At 35.0% G+C, this 17,569-nt stretch overlaps 2 protein-coding genes across 4 annotated transcripts in view; one reads left to right on the top strand and one right to left on the bottom strand.

Annotated features, from left to right (window-relative positions):
* Positions 1-78: 78 nt before the first annotated feature.
* LOC121733629 (ashwin-like) lies at positions 79-1,164 on the bottom strand. Its single transcript, XM_042123943.1, has 3 exons — positions 992-1,164; positions 507-842; positions 79-288 (listed from the first exon to the last, which is right to left on the bottom strand). The coding sequence occupies exons 1-3, from the start codon at positions 1,064-1,066 to the stop codon at positions 229-231; spliced, it is 471 nt and encodes a 156-aa protein (XP_041979877.1). The 5' UTR covers positions 1,067-1,164; the 3' UTR covers positions 79-228.
* A 2,463-nt stretch (positions 1,165-3,627) lies between these two features.
* The window catches only part of LOC121733581 (blood vessel epicardial substance-like), a 54,335-nt gene continuing 40,393 nt past the window's right edge, over positions 3,628-17,569 (top strand). For all 3 annotated transcript variants that reach the window (XR_006036580.1, XM_042123876.1, XM_042123877.1), the window contains exon 1: positions 3,628-4,410. Coding sequence is in view for 2 of the 3 variants with exons in the window: in XM_042123876.1 (XP_041979810.1) it covers positions 3,943-4,410 (468 nt within the window). In the remaining variant the exon portion in view is untranslated. The remainder of the gene's footprint in view (positions 4,411-17,569) is intronic.

Raw genomic sequence — 17,569 nt, 5'->3', positions numbered from 1 at the left:
AAAAACATTCCATAAAGTTTAAAAATTAAACTTGGTTGTTTTGTAATAAAATAAAATGTATACAATCTAAAAAGCGCATGGGACTTACGTAAAATATAATATCATGTTAGTAGATTCACATCATTTAAAATCTTAGGAAATAAAAGCACGCCACCTAAAATATGGATTTATACTTTAAAGTCTATATTATTCAGTTCATGTGTAACTCTCTTATAAACCATACATTATCTAAGGCCAAGTTATTAACTTTCTTTCTTTTTTCCGTGGTGGTGTTTCTGCTGCTTTATCCTGTAACACAAATATTACTATTAAAAAATTAAATTATGTGGCACCTAATACAGTAGACCCGCGTTAACCTGACAAACGTATTGCATGGCCTTGTCGGATCAGCAAATTTGTCGGATTATAGAGTGCCTACATTTTTACACATTACAATACCTTTACTACTTATAAATTGCAATGAAATATTAAAAGCTAGCTAATATAGTTTTACCAAGTATACTTACACTATCAATTGACATTTTCCTTTTACTAATATTCCCATCAGTCACATCATTGGGTTTTGAATCGAGTTTTATTCTTTTTATCTGACAAGACAGCATATCTGGGGGTGGTTTGAGTCTATCCACCTCTCTCTGGTAGGAACTATTGTGTACTATGTTATTGTTTATAGTATCCAACTTATGCATTTGTTCTGGGCTCATGTCTCGAACTTTGTTTAATACTTTACCCCTTCCAGAGTCCCTGTACTTCCTTTGACCGTAAGGAACGCAATATTGATGGAACACATCCAAAAGAATGTCCCTGTCCATCATTTCTATATTTGGGACTCTTAAATGACGCTAGAATCAATAAAAACAAAATGTCCAATGATATAGTTTGTACGCTAGTTGATCACTGTAGTACTTAATATTTAATGTAATTATAGGTAGGTAAAATATGGATTTATACTTTAAAGTCGCATAAAATAAGTTATTATGAACAAAAGTACCTCTCGAATTATGCTCATCAATTGCTCGTTGGTTAATAGTTCAGGGTGTAGTAACATTTCACAGGGAACAGCCATTCTTGAATTTTGCAAATTACATGGTTTAATGAAGTCATGAATTTAATTTTTGGAAAACTTTTATAAATAAAAACAAACATGCGGCGCCATTTAGCCCTTTTTTCAGTGTTGCCAACTTTTTTTTTACTAACCCACCAAATTCAGCAGCGTAAACCACCAGAAACCGCTAAAACCTAAATGGCCTCTCAAACCACCAGAATTCCACTAAATAACGTAAAGACAACAACAACCTATCTGAATATAATTTGAAAATAATACAACAACAACGTCATTATTATTATTTTTGTTACTACAAAAAGGAAAACTTTAGTTACCTATGTACCTATGTATAAGATAGGTACTTAACTAAAGAGTAAAGATGAATGTCTTTAGAGGAATCATTGTCATTTACTTGTTCAGTTTGTGAAGTATAAATTTCTTTAGTTCTAATTTTTGTTATACGGTATTTGGTATTAAGTTGTTATTACAGCATTTGCCTTCGCGTGCTAACCTTGCACGAAAGAAAGGCGATCAAACTTCATCCGGTTTCTCTGTTAAGTCTTGACAACATTCATCATGCTAAATAATCGCTCTATATCAGCGTTAGAATGCAGCAAAACGAATAAAGATAATAATAATAGAATTAGGTTTCCAGTGTGCGTCTTCAAGGATTAGAAACATAATAAAAAAAACTAGTGGATTAACGTCGAAGATACCACTTACTTAAATAATCTAATCCACTAAGAACTCCACTAGCCACTAAAACCAAATTTTTCCCGCCGAAAGGTACGTCTAAACCACCAGATCTAGTGGAAATTCCACTAAGTTGGCAACACTGCCTTTTTTACAGTTTCTGACAGTTCTGTCAAAATAATTCAAATTCAAATATCTTTATTTCAGACTACAGTGTGGTCCATTGGTTAGTATTACATAAATTAAAAATAATGTAGACACAGAATATATAATATTAGTAGTACGTACTACTAACCAATATAAATTATATTCTGTGGTAGTACCAAATGCCAATGAATAAGGAAACAGATGGAGGCGACATAACTACAAAAAAGTGTGGCCAGCGCCATATTGCCAAGAACTAAACATGGCGGTCTATAGTGATGGGACACTCGGTTGATATTTGTCGAGGACATCGATAAACTAACATGAGCGTCCTGTTATATTATATATTGATATCAAAAATGATTATTTTTATATTATATAAAAAAAATATCATTTTTGCCTATTATGTCTCTACGTATTAGGCAAATATGTTTTTTTTTTATATAGGAGCCTCCTTAATTTTAATTAAACTATTTAATTTATTTTAAGTTTATAAATTATTATTTAAGTTGCCATTATTGATATCGGGCAAAAATTACCAAAAAATCGGACAAATACTAGTTGTACTCGCGCACGAAGTGTTTACAGTTTATTTTAATTTTACCATCAATTATTATTATTATTAAAGTATGTATACAACTGAGTATTTTGTGAACATTTCAAGTGCCTATTTTTTTCGCGATATATCGAGACCGATATTGATATTTTTTTAAATATGGATGTATCGATATATCGACATTTTCTTTCAATTTCGACATCCCTATAATACGACACTTTGACAGTTTATGTACCTCGGAGAACCGGAACATAAAATGGCGGACCGGCCACAGTATTTTGATTTGGTAGAGACCATTATGCCGAGTCCACTTATAAAAGTCAATGCCAAATGCAGATAAAATGCAGAGTGCAGAGTGCAGACATATTTTCTTCTTCGTTTTCTTTTATTTATTAGAACAACCTTTCTTTTCACCATAATTAATCTTATAATCATTATGCCGCGGCCGCACATGCGTCTATCGTCACGAGTCTCGACTCTCGACTCACGATGCTTCGTGCTATGGGACGACATTGGATTTGAATTGGAGTTTGGACGATACACGCAGATCGTCCAATGGTATCGTCTCAAGCATGGGCGTACCCAGAAGATAAAATAAACGTCAATTTTCCTGTCAAGTGAGAATTAAAAACTTGTTTATTACCTACTCTGCGCAAAATGAAGTGTTGAAAACAAAATATTTTTCAGTCAGATAAATAAAAGTTTTTCATGATTTTTATTTCAACATACCAGAATAACCATCATAGTCGGAATAGGCGTATCGATTAATAAGTAAATACGGCGGCCCGACGAAAAGTTATCGTTCAGCCGCGCGCAAAGTTATCGTGGGCGTACTTTAGCGGCCAGGCCGCGGGTGCCATCGAAAGTATGCTGCGGCCGCAGGTCGCGTCAATACTTTATCTATGGTCGCGTCGTTGCGGCCAGGTGCGCGTCGTCTCTGGCGGCTTCAAACGAATTTACGATATATCTCGATGGCCGCCGCCGCGGCGCTAGTGCGCGTCCGCGCTAAATCGGTTCACCGCTATTTCGCAGTTCGCAACGTCGCGTCGCGTCGTTAGTCGTCACTCGTCGGTGGACTGGAGGCGTAATATTTTAAAAGAAGTAAAGTCATGTGTCAAGTAAATGTCATGAAAAAAAAACTAATGTCACCGATCGCTTGAATCTTGATAAATGTCATTCTGTGCGCTTCGATTGTTTGCTGCACTGTTTTTAATGATTTATTTTTCAGTATTTTTAAATTCAACGATTGATCGAGTTTAAAATTTACGAATAATTTTGCGATAATTCCTTTAATGCTTTTTAACTTAACGGCAAACGAAATAAAATAATCGCGACTGAAATCACAGTGGTGCAGGTAAACAGACATTGCAAAAAGTGAAAAACCAAAGTTAAATTAAATTTTGAAACAGCGAGAAGCGAGTGAAAGAAAATAATAGCGCGCCAATGCAAAACGTCCTCGGGAAAACATCGATGCGCAAACTGGAAAAGAATTGTAGGTGGGACTATGTTGTTTCTAAGTGCCTTAGCGATCGGGATGATCGGCTTGCAGAACGTGACTCCGGAGACGACCGAGAGTGACGTCGGGACGACGGACATGGGGCTGCCGGAGACGCCGACGGTCCGGCCGTCGGTGGCGGACTTCGTGAACGTGACGGTGCAGGAGCGGCCGTCGATGTGGGACCTGTACCTCAACCACTGCCCCAAGTGGCGCCCTGTGAACCACGTGTTCTTCCAGGCGGCCAATGTTTTCTTCCTGCTGTCGTTCCTAGCCCCGCACACCCCGAGTGGCTTAATCTGGCTCCGAGTAGCCCTGATCCTCGGCTGCACCTTCTCCGGACTCTGGGCGTGGAGCATCGAGTGTTACCTGGACGCTGTCGTGTGGAATAGTGCATTTATAGTGATAAACTTTATATACTTTGCTGCTCAGTTCTATTTGCTAAGACCTATCAAGTTTCACAAGGAAATTGAGGAGGTGAGTTAACTTTTATTCAATGTAACTGTACTAGTATTTTTATAGCTTAGATATCAAATAACACCTGGATAAAAAGATCTAAAACATGCAATGCTAGATATATCCTTTACCACTACAAATATGCAAGTTTCTGAAAATATTATGCATACTTATGATTTTTATGTCAAAAAGTAGCAAATGGCTTGATACCAGACGCAGCTAGCGTGATTTGCACATAGGCTGCTTTATATTAGTGTATAGAGTATCAGGCAAAACTTTGTGTCAGCTATCTCTTCCCAGATAAAAATAATGCTAAATAAAACTTTTTCTTAAATGCTATTTTATATTTTTGACAATTACATCTAAAGTGTTTGCCTTAAGATCATAAGTAGAAATCTCTAAAGACACTGCAAAATTGGTTAATCATTCTTTATCTTATTAAAAAAATAAGTGATTCCTACGAATAATAAAAACTAAGGAATCGTAACTCCCATACTATTACCGTTTTAAATTTGGTTCCTTTTGATCTGTCATGTAACATCAGCCTAGTACTGCTCAAGGTCATCTAAATAATGTAAATGTATTGAAATGTGTACCTACGGTACACTTTTTTGACAAGTATTGTGGAGCATGTTTTTTGACGGAGTTACTTTTCCTCAGTTTTTATTATTAGTAGAGTGATTCCCTTATATTATGACCATGGTAATATCAAAGTTATTTAAATAATGATTTAGGTGTATAAAATCCAAATTCTATTGTACAAAAACAATGCAGTTCCCATGACTTTGTGTGATTCAACATGGGAATTGAGTTATAATTTACTATGTTAAAATTAAAACAATGTTTCTTATCTTTATTACAAATCAAGGTCAAGCTTGTATTAGAAACATTTAGACAAGTACTTATCTGCTTTTCAAATTATACATTTACAAAGTAACATTAAGAGACAAAGAACTTTTATTTACAATTTATTTGATGTTGCCTGCTGTTCACTCATTTATCACATGTGAACTGTAAACTTTTTTGTCGCTTATAAGTTATAACAATCCTATGTCCATGACTCAGATAGTATATATAATATCCCTACTAATTATGAATAAAAATAAAAAATATTACTAACCTATGCAAAAGGCTAATGACTTATTTCAGCCCAAAATATAAATTCACATTATCTTGAGGTTTAGCATTATCATGTGCATGTGGCCGCGGCTAAATAGTTTTAAATGAAAAATAAAATTAACCTGTACGGCCTTGTTTCTATCAGAAATTAAGAATTTATTGCCTTGATAAAAAATGATTCAACATTTCATGTTGCTATTTTAATGGTTATTTTTTCTGTGTTATAAATGTAATTTAGTGTCTAGTAAAAGCACTTTCTGCCTTTTAAACATCAATATTATATGATATATTCTAGAATTTGCGGACCCTTTATTATATCTATAATCTATACTTTTTATTTTAATATTATAAAGCGGAAGAGTTTGTTTGTTTGAACGCGCTAATCTCAGCAACTACTGGTCCAGTTTAAAAAATTCTTTCAGGAAGAGGAAGGCTATAGGCTATATTTTATCACGCTAAGACTAATAGGAGCGAAGAAATAGAGGAAAATGTAGAAAAAACGAGGGAAATTATTTGAAATTGCTTATTATCTTTAGAACTACTGGAGCAATTTTTATGTTATTTGGCATACATGAAGAATAGACTTACGTAGTCATAATAAGGGACATAGGCTGTTTTTGCGGAAAAATGTACGGTTTCCGTGAAATTCCTAATTTACTACTAGTATCGTTTTTAACGAAGAGTACAGCTAAAATATTTCCATGAAGGTCTGCAGTATGTTCAATCTAGCATTTTACAATTATGGTAGTAAAAGAGACTTATTTTTCGTTGGGGAAATGTACAGTTTACGTATCCCAGCAGGCAGGGATGCGTAAGTACAAGTACAGTACCAAAAATCCAGTACTAAAAATCCAATGGTGTTCGAAGTTCTTGCTTTTCCGCTTTAGTTGTACTAATATTATGTAAGTATTCTGTGGCTTTAGGCAGAGCCACGGGATACGCGGGATACACGACCGCGACCCTGCCCTGCCCTACAAAGTAATGAAAAATCCTAAAATATATCTACTCTAGAATTTTGTAAGGAACTAAATCATGCCCGCAACTCGCAAGTCTCAACTCCGCTGCGCCAAAATTCATTACATTAATTTTACCGGGATTAAAGGTATCCTGTCTTCTTCGGGACTAAAATTATCTCCGAACCAGCGGCGGTTCAGCGGTTTGAGCATGAAGAGGTAACAGACAGACAGACACACTTTCGAATTTACAATAATATGTATTTTGTATGGATGGCGTCTTCTTTTTTCGCATTTTATAGGATTATTAATTTTGATATAAGGAGATAGCGAGATTAAGATAGCGATATATCATGTACGAGTCAAAGCAAGTGAATAATGAATCACATTTCACATGGTTTCGCAAGTCAATAACGGTCGGTGTTTGCAGTGCGGGCTGTGGCGGATTTACCAATAGGCTAAGTAGGCTGGAGCCTAGGGCGGCAAATTTAGCCCCATTTTTTATCTTACAGAAATAAAAAATCCCACCAGAAACATTTAATTGTACAATATTGCCGAGATGACCACAATATAAGGTTTACGGTTTACTCTGTGAAAAAGATATGAGATCTCATGTAGAGTCAAGTCAAATCTACTACACGGCCTAACTCTACTGACCCTAACTTAAACAAATTCTACATACCAGTAAATATGTATGGCTTCGCCGTTTCGTTACCGCACAGTGAAAAACCTTGTGTATTCGTATCAGCAAAAAATTTCAAAAAATGTTTTTGGTAGGATATGATTGCGAACTAAACTAACGTATTGAATTTCAAAGGTCAGTTATATAGGGGCGGTAAAAATTGAATAGCCTACAGGCGGAAAATTTGTAAATCCGCCACTGGGTGCGGGCCTACGTTGATTTGTGCAAGTGATGAGGTGTAGAGTTTCTTGACCGTTTCCACAAACGATTTGGTAACGGCAGAAATTTCGAACTCGTCTTCTGAATCTTCTGATCCTACCATTAAAATGCAAGGTGCTAATATAATGCAAGCCGTGTGACTGTTAAATGACAAGTGATAAGAAGTCCTTTGCAGATCTACACTTCTACACTACTATTATAAAGAGGAAAGATTTGATTGTTTGTTTGTCTTGAATAGGCTCCGAAACTACTGGACCGATTTGAAAGATTCTTTTACCATTGGAATCCTACATTAATTCTGCTGAACATAGGCTAAATTTTATTTTGGAAAAAAATAGGGTTCCGTAAGATATTTGGGATTTTCGGACGCAAGATGTAAAAAATCAACCAGAAATGTTACTTTTTTCGCGTACACTGCCTAATAAAAGATAGAACCATAAAATGTTCTAAGTAATTGTAGATCTTTTAAATATCTACAAAAAAGTCCGCGACACACTATACCTATCTATGTTGAGTGAGGCACAATCACCATTTTTTTATTAAAAAATCTTGATATGTTTTTGGACTACATGTAAATGCCTTTATTTTACTCATGGCATTAATTCTTATCAAAATAAATTATTTCATTACTAAGTACAGTTAATGTAGATAATATTTGGTCTTTGAATGATTCAAATTGGACGTTTGGTTTTAATGTTATGGCGAAATTAAAATATTACGATTTCTGCTGCACGTTGCGAATTGGGCGTCGTCAAGGCGCGCCGCGCGGGTGTGCTCGCCCGGAGAGTCCACGTTAATATTAATTATTATTCCCTCGATCATGGGAATCGCAGACACAATAGATTTATAATATAATAGTTTAAATGCGACAGCCGGGTGCCACTTCATTGATGGGATAATATTATAGTGCTTCATTAATTCATTACGTTTTGAATGACTATTATTTTTGAATTAATAATCAATCATAACACTTAAAATATAAAAAAATACAATAAAAATGTGTATAATAATTATAATATAGTAGTTACAGGGTAAATAGTGTAAACCATTTTTATGTTCTGCTTAACATAAAGATTGACTAAGAAATAAAGATTGAAAAAAAATATATTTAAAATCAATGTCCAACCGTGCGAAGCCGGGGCGGGCCGCTAGTATTGAATAAAGCTGATAGAATGCTAGCTAAAGGAATTCAAAGCGCATTTAATTTTGAACGTGTCGCGGGAAATACTCGCGTATTGGTGTATAGTGTATACTTTCTGACGCTTCGCCAGTTACCACTTACCAATCCACAAAATATTGACATGCTAAACCAGTGACATGCTAAGAAACACTAAGAAATATCAGTTTTTTTTCGGAACGAATAAATGAATATTTTTACCAAATAAAACGCTTCCCGCCCTTGGTTCACACCAAGCATTCCACTGCATTGGATTTATTGCCTAACTCGTTTCTTGTCATTTGCCTGTATAATTTAGAAGTAATAGTATAAAACTTATGTTGCAGCAGTTGATCAACTGAAATATTGACTTTATATTGCGGCGTTTTTACCAATGGGGTGGTTCTATTTTTTCGGTCCCATTTGCTTTCGGGGTCAAAATTTGAAATTTACGAAATGAATTTTTTCGATAAAATACTTTTAAAATGTTAAGGCTATAGTGTTCTACTTTCCCACGTATTGTGTATTACCGTAAGATAATTAATCAAAAAGATATTAAACATCAAATAGCCAAAATTTCATTTCCAACGCTCATACGTTCCCAGATTGCTAAGCTTAGACACAATTTTCTTAGAGTTTTCGTAATTAATCTTATTATGTTTTGTACTGGAACATTAGCTTAAATACTCATATTAACCATTTTAAACATAAGAATGAACTTGTGCATGTGCAACATTGAGAGAATGCAGGTTTTAATTTTGTCACGCGAAATTTTTCATATCGTTCCGAGCAAATGGTTTTTATGTTTTTGACCAAATCTGCATCTGTAGATCTACGTGCAAACATGTTTCGGAACCCCCACGCCCATGTCTGCCATACATTATAGGAGAGATAAGATGTGCGCATTGTTTCTCGGAGAAAATTTAATTTTTAGTTGCAAATTGTCGTTTTGTCACGGGTAAGCCTTCATTACCATCCATTGCCTATTTAAATGACTTTTGTTGCTAGTGATTTTTATAATACATTATGATAAAAGCTATTGAAATACCTTGTAAAGATATGTTGCAGGGCTTTTGAAAAATATAAGAATGCAACAAAAAATTTAATTAAATGTCAAAACTTCATTTCCATCCACTTAATTCCCATCCATTACTTCCGATTTTTAAACCAATTTTCCGATTTTTTTGGTATTATTTAGTATTTTATAACAGATTTTGTCCAAATCTTATCTATATATTACATTCCATTTTAATATTTCTTGCTGCGAGTCATTATGTACCAAATTACCGCTAATCTCAAAAACAGAGAATGGATTGCTTCATCATCAGTTGGTTTACTTGAATGGTTCTATTTTGGGGGTTCGTTGTCTGTCTCAACACTGTTATCTGCCATTAGATAGAAAAGGGGGGCTTAATTACGTCTGAGACAATATTTACTTAGGAGAAGTCACTGACGTTCAAAACAAAGATTTTGACCTAGCTTGTGGATTGTGGAACTCTATATAGATATTGTAAAACGCGCTGTCAAAGATATGCTTCTGGAGCCTTCAATGAACCGACGAGCACACATTTTCATGGAAAATATATCTCCGAATAGTATTATTCATGTTAATCTCATAATGAAACTAAATATGTGATTATTTTGAAATAATATAGATTAAATAATAGAAATAAATAGTTTCACAAATCGCAGTTCTATGCAATTTTGCGCCCACTTTAGTAAACTTTAGTTTACTAACAAGAATTGCTCGTTTAAAGATATAAGATAAAATAGTAATGTATGACTTGTTTCTTACTTTTTAACAAAATTATTATATTTTAGTTATTTTTTTTGTAGAGCTGACTTAAATAATAACACTGATCTTATTACTCATAGAAATAAAACAATAATAAGTATTCTGTTTATAACTAACATGAAATTCCTTAATTTTTTTCGCTTCCATATAACTATTTTTCATTTCCATCCAATCCTTTAAATTTCCATCTTATCGATTTTCATATCCGTCTGTTGCATCATCACCATCCATCTATTTATATCGTAAATATAAATGGCAGACTAAGGCAATTCATTGATCAGAGTAAGTATACGTATACAAGCCTAAATACAAAATTTTGTCGTAATATCTTAAAAAAAAAATGATTCTACAAAAATGGCCAAATGGGACCGAAAAAATAGAACGACCCTGTAACACCAGAGGTATCAATAGTCAAATTTTTGACTATTGATACCTCTGGTGTTACAGACGGGTCGCAAAATATGCCTTTTCCTCAAAATCCCATAACCCCAGGCCTGGAGAACCTTTGATAAAACAACGCAAGAATTGTTTCACGCCGACTTTCAAAAAGACTGTGGTATTATAATGTATAGGTACGAAACATGGCTCTCCCGCTTTTTTGTTTCGAATATTTTACTTGGATGAGTTCGTAATAGAGGCACTCCGAAGCAGCGTTCGTGCGACACACAAAAGTGTCAATCTGGTCTCTACGTGCATCGTAAAATCATCCTAGATGAGAAAACATGGGGTAAATGGGCCCGTATATTATACCGCTATATAAGTATGGGATTGTGAGGGTCGTGGGTGGTTTTTATGATGATACGATTATGATGACAACCGTGCCCGACTATGATGGAACGTGTGAAGAGCTAGCGAAGAGCCTTTTTTGCTGCATTGCAAGTACTATTATACTAGAAATATTTCGTATTTCCTCATGTGTTTAAATGTTACGACGTTTTATTGGGACTAAACTGTTTGTGATATAACTTTAATCCGATTAAGAGTAGCCCGCAACTCCGTTGCACCGAAGTCGTTTATCGCGCGAAAACCGTAATTTTTTGGGATTAAAAGTATCCATAATCCTTTCCCGGGTGAAGCGTGAAGAGGTAACATTCAGATTATTAGCATAGTAAAAGGAGGGGAAGTAAGTAATCTTCATACAAAGGCGCCGCGCGCGGCTTGTATGTGTGCGCCATAGTATCAATGCGTCGCCACGTACGGCACACAACAAAATCTCGGCCAGTTTTACTAGGCTCGTACCGCCGAGATTTTGTTGTGTGCCGTACGTGGCGACGCGACTCATTGATACTATGGCGCACATATACAAGCCGCGCGCGGTGCCTTTGTATGATGATAACTTTCATCGCTTCCTTTTACTATGTTATTAGTACTACTGCACTGGTACTATGAATAATACGACCGACATAGTTTTGCCTACCATAATTTGTATACATTCAAGATAATTTCAAATACAAGAGGTAAAAAAATCAGGAGGCTACGAAGAATATTCTACAATCACAAGTACCAGTTCCATTATCGAGCAGGCAAGTGACACATCCGATAAAGATCCAACTTCCAACAACATCGCAGCTTATCATATGATCTAACCATCTAGAACTCTAGATTTAATCATAGACGTTTTAAGAACTAGCGTAACTCAAATCCCAAGTGGATCGTGACTAAAATGTTGATACAGGATTTAGGTGTTACCTCCGCCTGTTGGGAATATGTGAGGGTTTTACGCGAGTTCGTTCTGGATTTTCCGATTCTTGCTTGTTTGATCGGATATTTGGTGTTAGTTTAGTAACTTCGGTTAAATAAACCTATGCTAACCGTGATGGCTTCTAGACAACATGATAAGTTTGACGTTAGCTTTCTACAGGCCTTTTGACATTATTGAAAAAGGTACCAAAACGATTACCGTATCCATGGGATCGGCAACAAAGAAACAAAAACTGTTTTTTGCTTGAAGAAGCCTGTATTATGGTATATTCCCTTCTTGCTAGAGATGTTTGTTTGGCAAAATTCTCGTCACTAAGTTAATATCTGTCAAAATTATGCCGCCATAAATAAGGTTTCTTAATAATAACGCAGGTTAATCCATCCCGAAGAAATGGAGCGCAAATATAAGGGATGTTATGACTTATGAAGGGAACAAAATAAGTAAACCACAGGGCAGCCGAAATTGGCGCAGTTCTAGTTTAGATTATAGAGCATTCGAAAGCAATTTTAGAGCAAAACAAGCATAAATATGGCCTGGTTTTAGGTCCAATTGAGGGATTTTGTTCAGGTCCTTCTAGGTTACTGGGGCAAGGGTGAACGCTCGGTGTGACGTCATACACTTTCTCACACCGACGTAATTTTAGATAACCGAGTGTTTACTTTCAAGAGTTTAGTTACGCTACTGGTTCTAATTATTATGAAAGCACCGTACAATATGAATGATAGTAACGATACAGCTCTTTATGCATAAATTATGTGAAAGTTATGTAATATTATGAAGTTCCAAAGAAACATTACCGTAGTCCGTAAGGCGGGTATTACATTATCATTTATATATGATCATTTCTATGATCATATATAGGATCCAATATATATGATCATTTGATCATTTCTGCATATTACATTATCATATTTCATTGGTCCTATTTTACGTCTTAAGTGGTTTCAATAGCCAATGGAGAGCGCTAACGCTGACAGGTATTGACGTCAGGGTTACTAGATCTCAGAGAATTCGATTTGCCAAAAGACATTGTCATTTTTAATATGGCTTGTTTTTTGTTATTTCAGCAAGATTATCCAAGTATATAATTAGAAAAATAATTACAATACATTATTTGAAACATATTAACGAACGAGAAATTAAAAACTCTTTTTTATATTAAATAACTGGCAACACCTATTTCTATGAAATGTCAAAAATCTATGATCAAGGAAGAAATGAATCATATGTCTATATTACATTATCCAATATCATTGACTCAATGATCTCGGATCCAATATATATGATAATCTAATATCCCCCTAACACATGAAACGTCACTCAACAACAACATCGTGAGTTATCTTATATTATACTAGCTGTTGCCCGCGACTTCGTCGGCGTTAACATAGTTATACTTAATAACAAAGATGGATAGTTTTCCCCTTTTTGTGGTTCCTTATACAAAGGGTAAAAACGGGACCCTATTTAAGCAAACGTCAAACGCAAACGTCAATAAACTTTCATGTTTCTAATTTAAGAAATGACGGAATTTTACCCCCTTGGGGGTAGAATTACCAGAAACGCATAAATACGTATCCATTCATTTTTAAGCAGTAGCACAAAAATAAAGTTTCATGTTTCTAACTCAAGAAATGACGGACTTTCATTCAAAGTTTCAACCCCAATTTCACCCCCTTGGGGGTAGAATTTCCAAAAACGCTTAAATACGTATCCATTAATTTTTAATCAGTAACTCAAAAATAAACTTTCATGTTTCTAACTTAAGAAATGACGGACTTTCATTCAAACATTCAACCCCTATTTCACCCCCTTCGGGGTAAAATTTTCACAATTCCTTCCTAAGTGGGTGTCTACTTAATAAAACAACCCTACTCACCAAATTTCGTTGCTGTAACTTAACAGTTTTTGCTCAGCAATGATGAATCAGTCAGTCAGTCAGTCAGGAGTCAGGACATGTAATTTTATAAGTATAGATATATAAAATTCTCGTGTCACAATGTTAGGCCGCGTACTCCTCCGAAACGGCTTTACTAATTTTAACCAAATTTTATATGCATATTCAGTGGATCTGAGAATCGGCCACTGGCTACTTTTTATATTATTGATAAGTGCATTTTTTGAATAAATAATAGTAAATTATTTCAACTCGAGACTGACGGCGACCATTGTTTGTGCGACGGGATAGCGATGGACGTTGCCATGGTGACATACTTATTTAGTCACTTCAATAAAATAATATGGGCGAATGTTTGCGTGTTTTGGCTGGCTTGGTTTGGCCTTTTATTTGGGCAGTGAAGAAAAACAGCTGGCTCGACTTCTTGCGTATATTATTACAAATTTTTACAATTGCAGTTAGCGATTTTTAGTGAAAATGTGAAGGGGACAATGCGTAATTAACGATGGAGAATTCAGAATTGAATGTAGGTGCGTATGAGGGGTTCTCACGGAAGCTTCGACCGCGTATCACGTCATCGGCGGCCAATCGCTGCAATTATCGCGTGATGGACGACCAATGGGCTGCTACAGGTATTACACGTCAGCTAGACCAGGATAGCAGGTATATCTTGTGCGTGAACAGTGAAATCTATACTAATATTATAAATGCGAAAGTATCTCTGTCTGTCTGTCTGTTTCGCTTTCACGCCAAAACTACCGAACCGATTGTAATGAAATTTTGTATACTGATAGTCTAAAGCCTGAGAAAGGACATAGGCTACTTTTTTACTGGAAAAAAGGGTTGTAAGGGGGTGAAAATACGAAAATGTGTTCAAATTAAGTTAGTTCCAAAAATTCATACTAGATGGCGCCGTGCGTCTCTTACATCGCGCTAACGCTTGCCCAACATCTTTCTATAAGAGGTGGTATCATCATACATTCGAGTTTCGATTTTTTCGATTGTTATTTCTTTTTTACGTTATTTAATAAGTCAGTACTTTAAAATATTATATACAGTGACGTAACCTTAAACCTATCAATGATAAATAGTTTATGGGTAAAGTTGTGTAATTGGGGGGCTAAATAAGCTTTAAAATTTGGCATAATATATAAAGTTTAATTTTAAAAAATGAAATATTATATGTGCACACTGCACAGCTGTTTTGATTTAAGGGATACCAGGGTTTTTTTTTTTATAAAAGCTTTTGACACCAATTTTGTTGACATCGGTCGCTATAAACTGAAGTCCACGCGGACGAAGTCGCGGGCAACAGCTAGTACTTTATATGGCAAAGAAACGTTTGCCAGGACAGCTAGTTATTATTCATTAATTTGGCTACTTTAACTCAGCAATTTATTTGTACTGAGTTTGCTGATAAAAAATTTGCTTTTATAATGTAGGTAGTTAAAAGTTCATAATGAGGTAAGTACTCAAGTACCTACCATAGAACTGGATAACGAAGCCGGCATTGTATCGAAATTTTAATACATATTGTCTCTACGTTACTGGAATATGTTTCATGGCCACTTAACTATTGTTAACCTCGTTCAGTTATTCAGGCTGCTAGGGCTGACACACTCGTTTAAAGCAAATCTAGATTCTAGACTTGAAATTGTTGACACGGCAATTTTATTTTTAGCTGTTGACTTTTCTTCTGATTTCTCCTGATTTTTTGACACGAAAAGATTTACAAATAGCAGATTTGTCAGTCATGAAGAAGTCTTTATATTTATTCTTGGACTAAAATCGGCTCAGCTAAATTAATAAGAAAGGGTTATAAATAACGCCAATTCAGCTACATTATAGGGTATAAAAAGTTTCGTTTTCAAACGAAGTAAACTTGATGTTGACATCCCTAGCTCCTAGGTACACGTGGCTTTTTTGCGCACAGCTTTAGAACTTAATTCCAATGCTTTCACAGGCCAAAACCGTTGGTTTATAGTTATTCCGAATTTTATAACTGTGCTTACTTTCTGGTTAAATATGAAACGACCTAATTTTGTAACTTTATGAGTCGTTGTTGTTTTTTTTTAAGTAATTACACTATTTCTGTGCAACAGCCACCAGTTTTTCACTTATTGTACACTAGTTCCATGTAGGTATGACGTATGAAAGGGATGTTTCTCTCATTTCGTGGACTACTGCCTACTTTAGTTTACATGTAAACTTGTGAAGAGTTAAAATTTGTCACCGGAAGTTTCTGGTGGTGTCAAGTGGAATTCGAAATTAAACAAACGAGCGTTCTTAGAATTCTTTATTAGAAATATTTTGCGTCAAAGGCTGGCTTGACGTCAATAAAATATGATGAAAAATATTACAAAAAATAATAACTATTACATAACCACTTAAGTAAATCCTACGTAGTTTGGTAAATACAATAGTATTTAAAAGTAGCAAAATTTCAAAGGATCAAATTGACATGATTGACGCATAATCTTGACGACTGACTACTTGAACACAGTAAAAAAGGAAACTAACGCAAGGCAATATTAAAATTATTTACTCTAAAACAAAAATAAAGTAAAATATATAGTCTTTTCATAGCAAATGTATACGTTGTAGTTGGTTCGAAAATTGCCCTTTAAGGTTGCACAGAGTTGGTCAACCGCCAAATAGATTGGTGCCTATTTCCGTAACCGTCGCTTGTTGTAACATTGGCCCTGCTGGTTCAACGATTTTAACCATGACTTACATAATAGAAATCTTATTGCCTGCAGCCAGTTCAATAACCAGAGGAGGAATAAAAAATCTATTTGTTTTCGAACTCTTTACTTTTCAAGACTTTACAATATGTTATAGGTCAGAATTTTGAACCTTCGAAAGCATTTGACACGTAGAGCAGAGTAGCGTAGAGGGTTCTAAATAAAGCAGCAAACTGATAATGCTTTTATGTTATTTGACTAATTAAAAATAATCCTTTTTGAGTTTTTAAACCTGGAATCAGATTTTGAGAATAACAGAACAACTGCCGTTGAAAAAGCATCGTTGTGAATTGATATAAACGCAGAGGCTGTGAAATGTGATAGCGAGCCGTGATTTAATTAAACACTGTATTTTATTAATCCCCATCCATGTGTATGTAGGTCGAGCACAACAGGACTTTTAATTACACCAGTAAAAGAGATTTTGTGTATTATGGCCTATGGGCATTGGGCAATCATATTGCTCTGAAGGGGAAAATACTATTATTGGTTATAGATCATTCATGTCATTTGCTTGTTTTATGTCCCTTTTTGAAAACTACCACATATTATCCAGAAAGTAGAAAATTTTTAGAAAGCATTTTTCGGAAAAGAAAGACGTTTGCAATTCTTGCTCTATAAATTCTGAAACGAAACATTGTTTCTTTTGGTCTGTTATTAAGCGTAGTAATTTATTAGTGACTTAGCCCTTTGGCTTCACCATTTATAGTCTTTAGTAACTTTTAAGTTAAATAATATTTAAAACTTAAAAGTCCGCATTACTTCGGAAAATAAAATGATTGTGTTTTCTGTGTATTTTACTGGCTTCTCACCGTACAATCTTTCCCTGGACTACGAATATTCCAAGACTAAAATATGTCAAATCGGATCCACCGTTATCGGGTTTTAACTTTTAGCAAGACTCAATCAATCA

This window comes from Aricia agestis, chromosome 14 (genome assembly GCF_905147365.1).
Source record: "Aricia agestis chromosome 14, ilAriAges1.1, whole genome shotgun sequence".
Taxonomy (NCBI): domain Eukaryota; kingdom Metazoa; phylum Arthropoda; class Insecta; order Lepidoptera; family Lycaenidae; genus Aricia; species Aricia agestis.
This window is presented reverse-complemented; position numbering and strand designations above follow the sequence as displayed.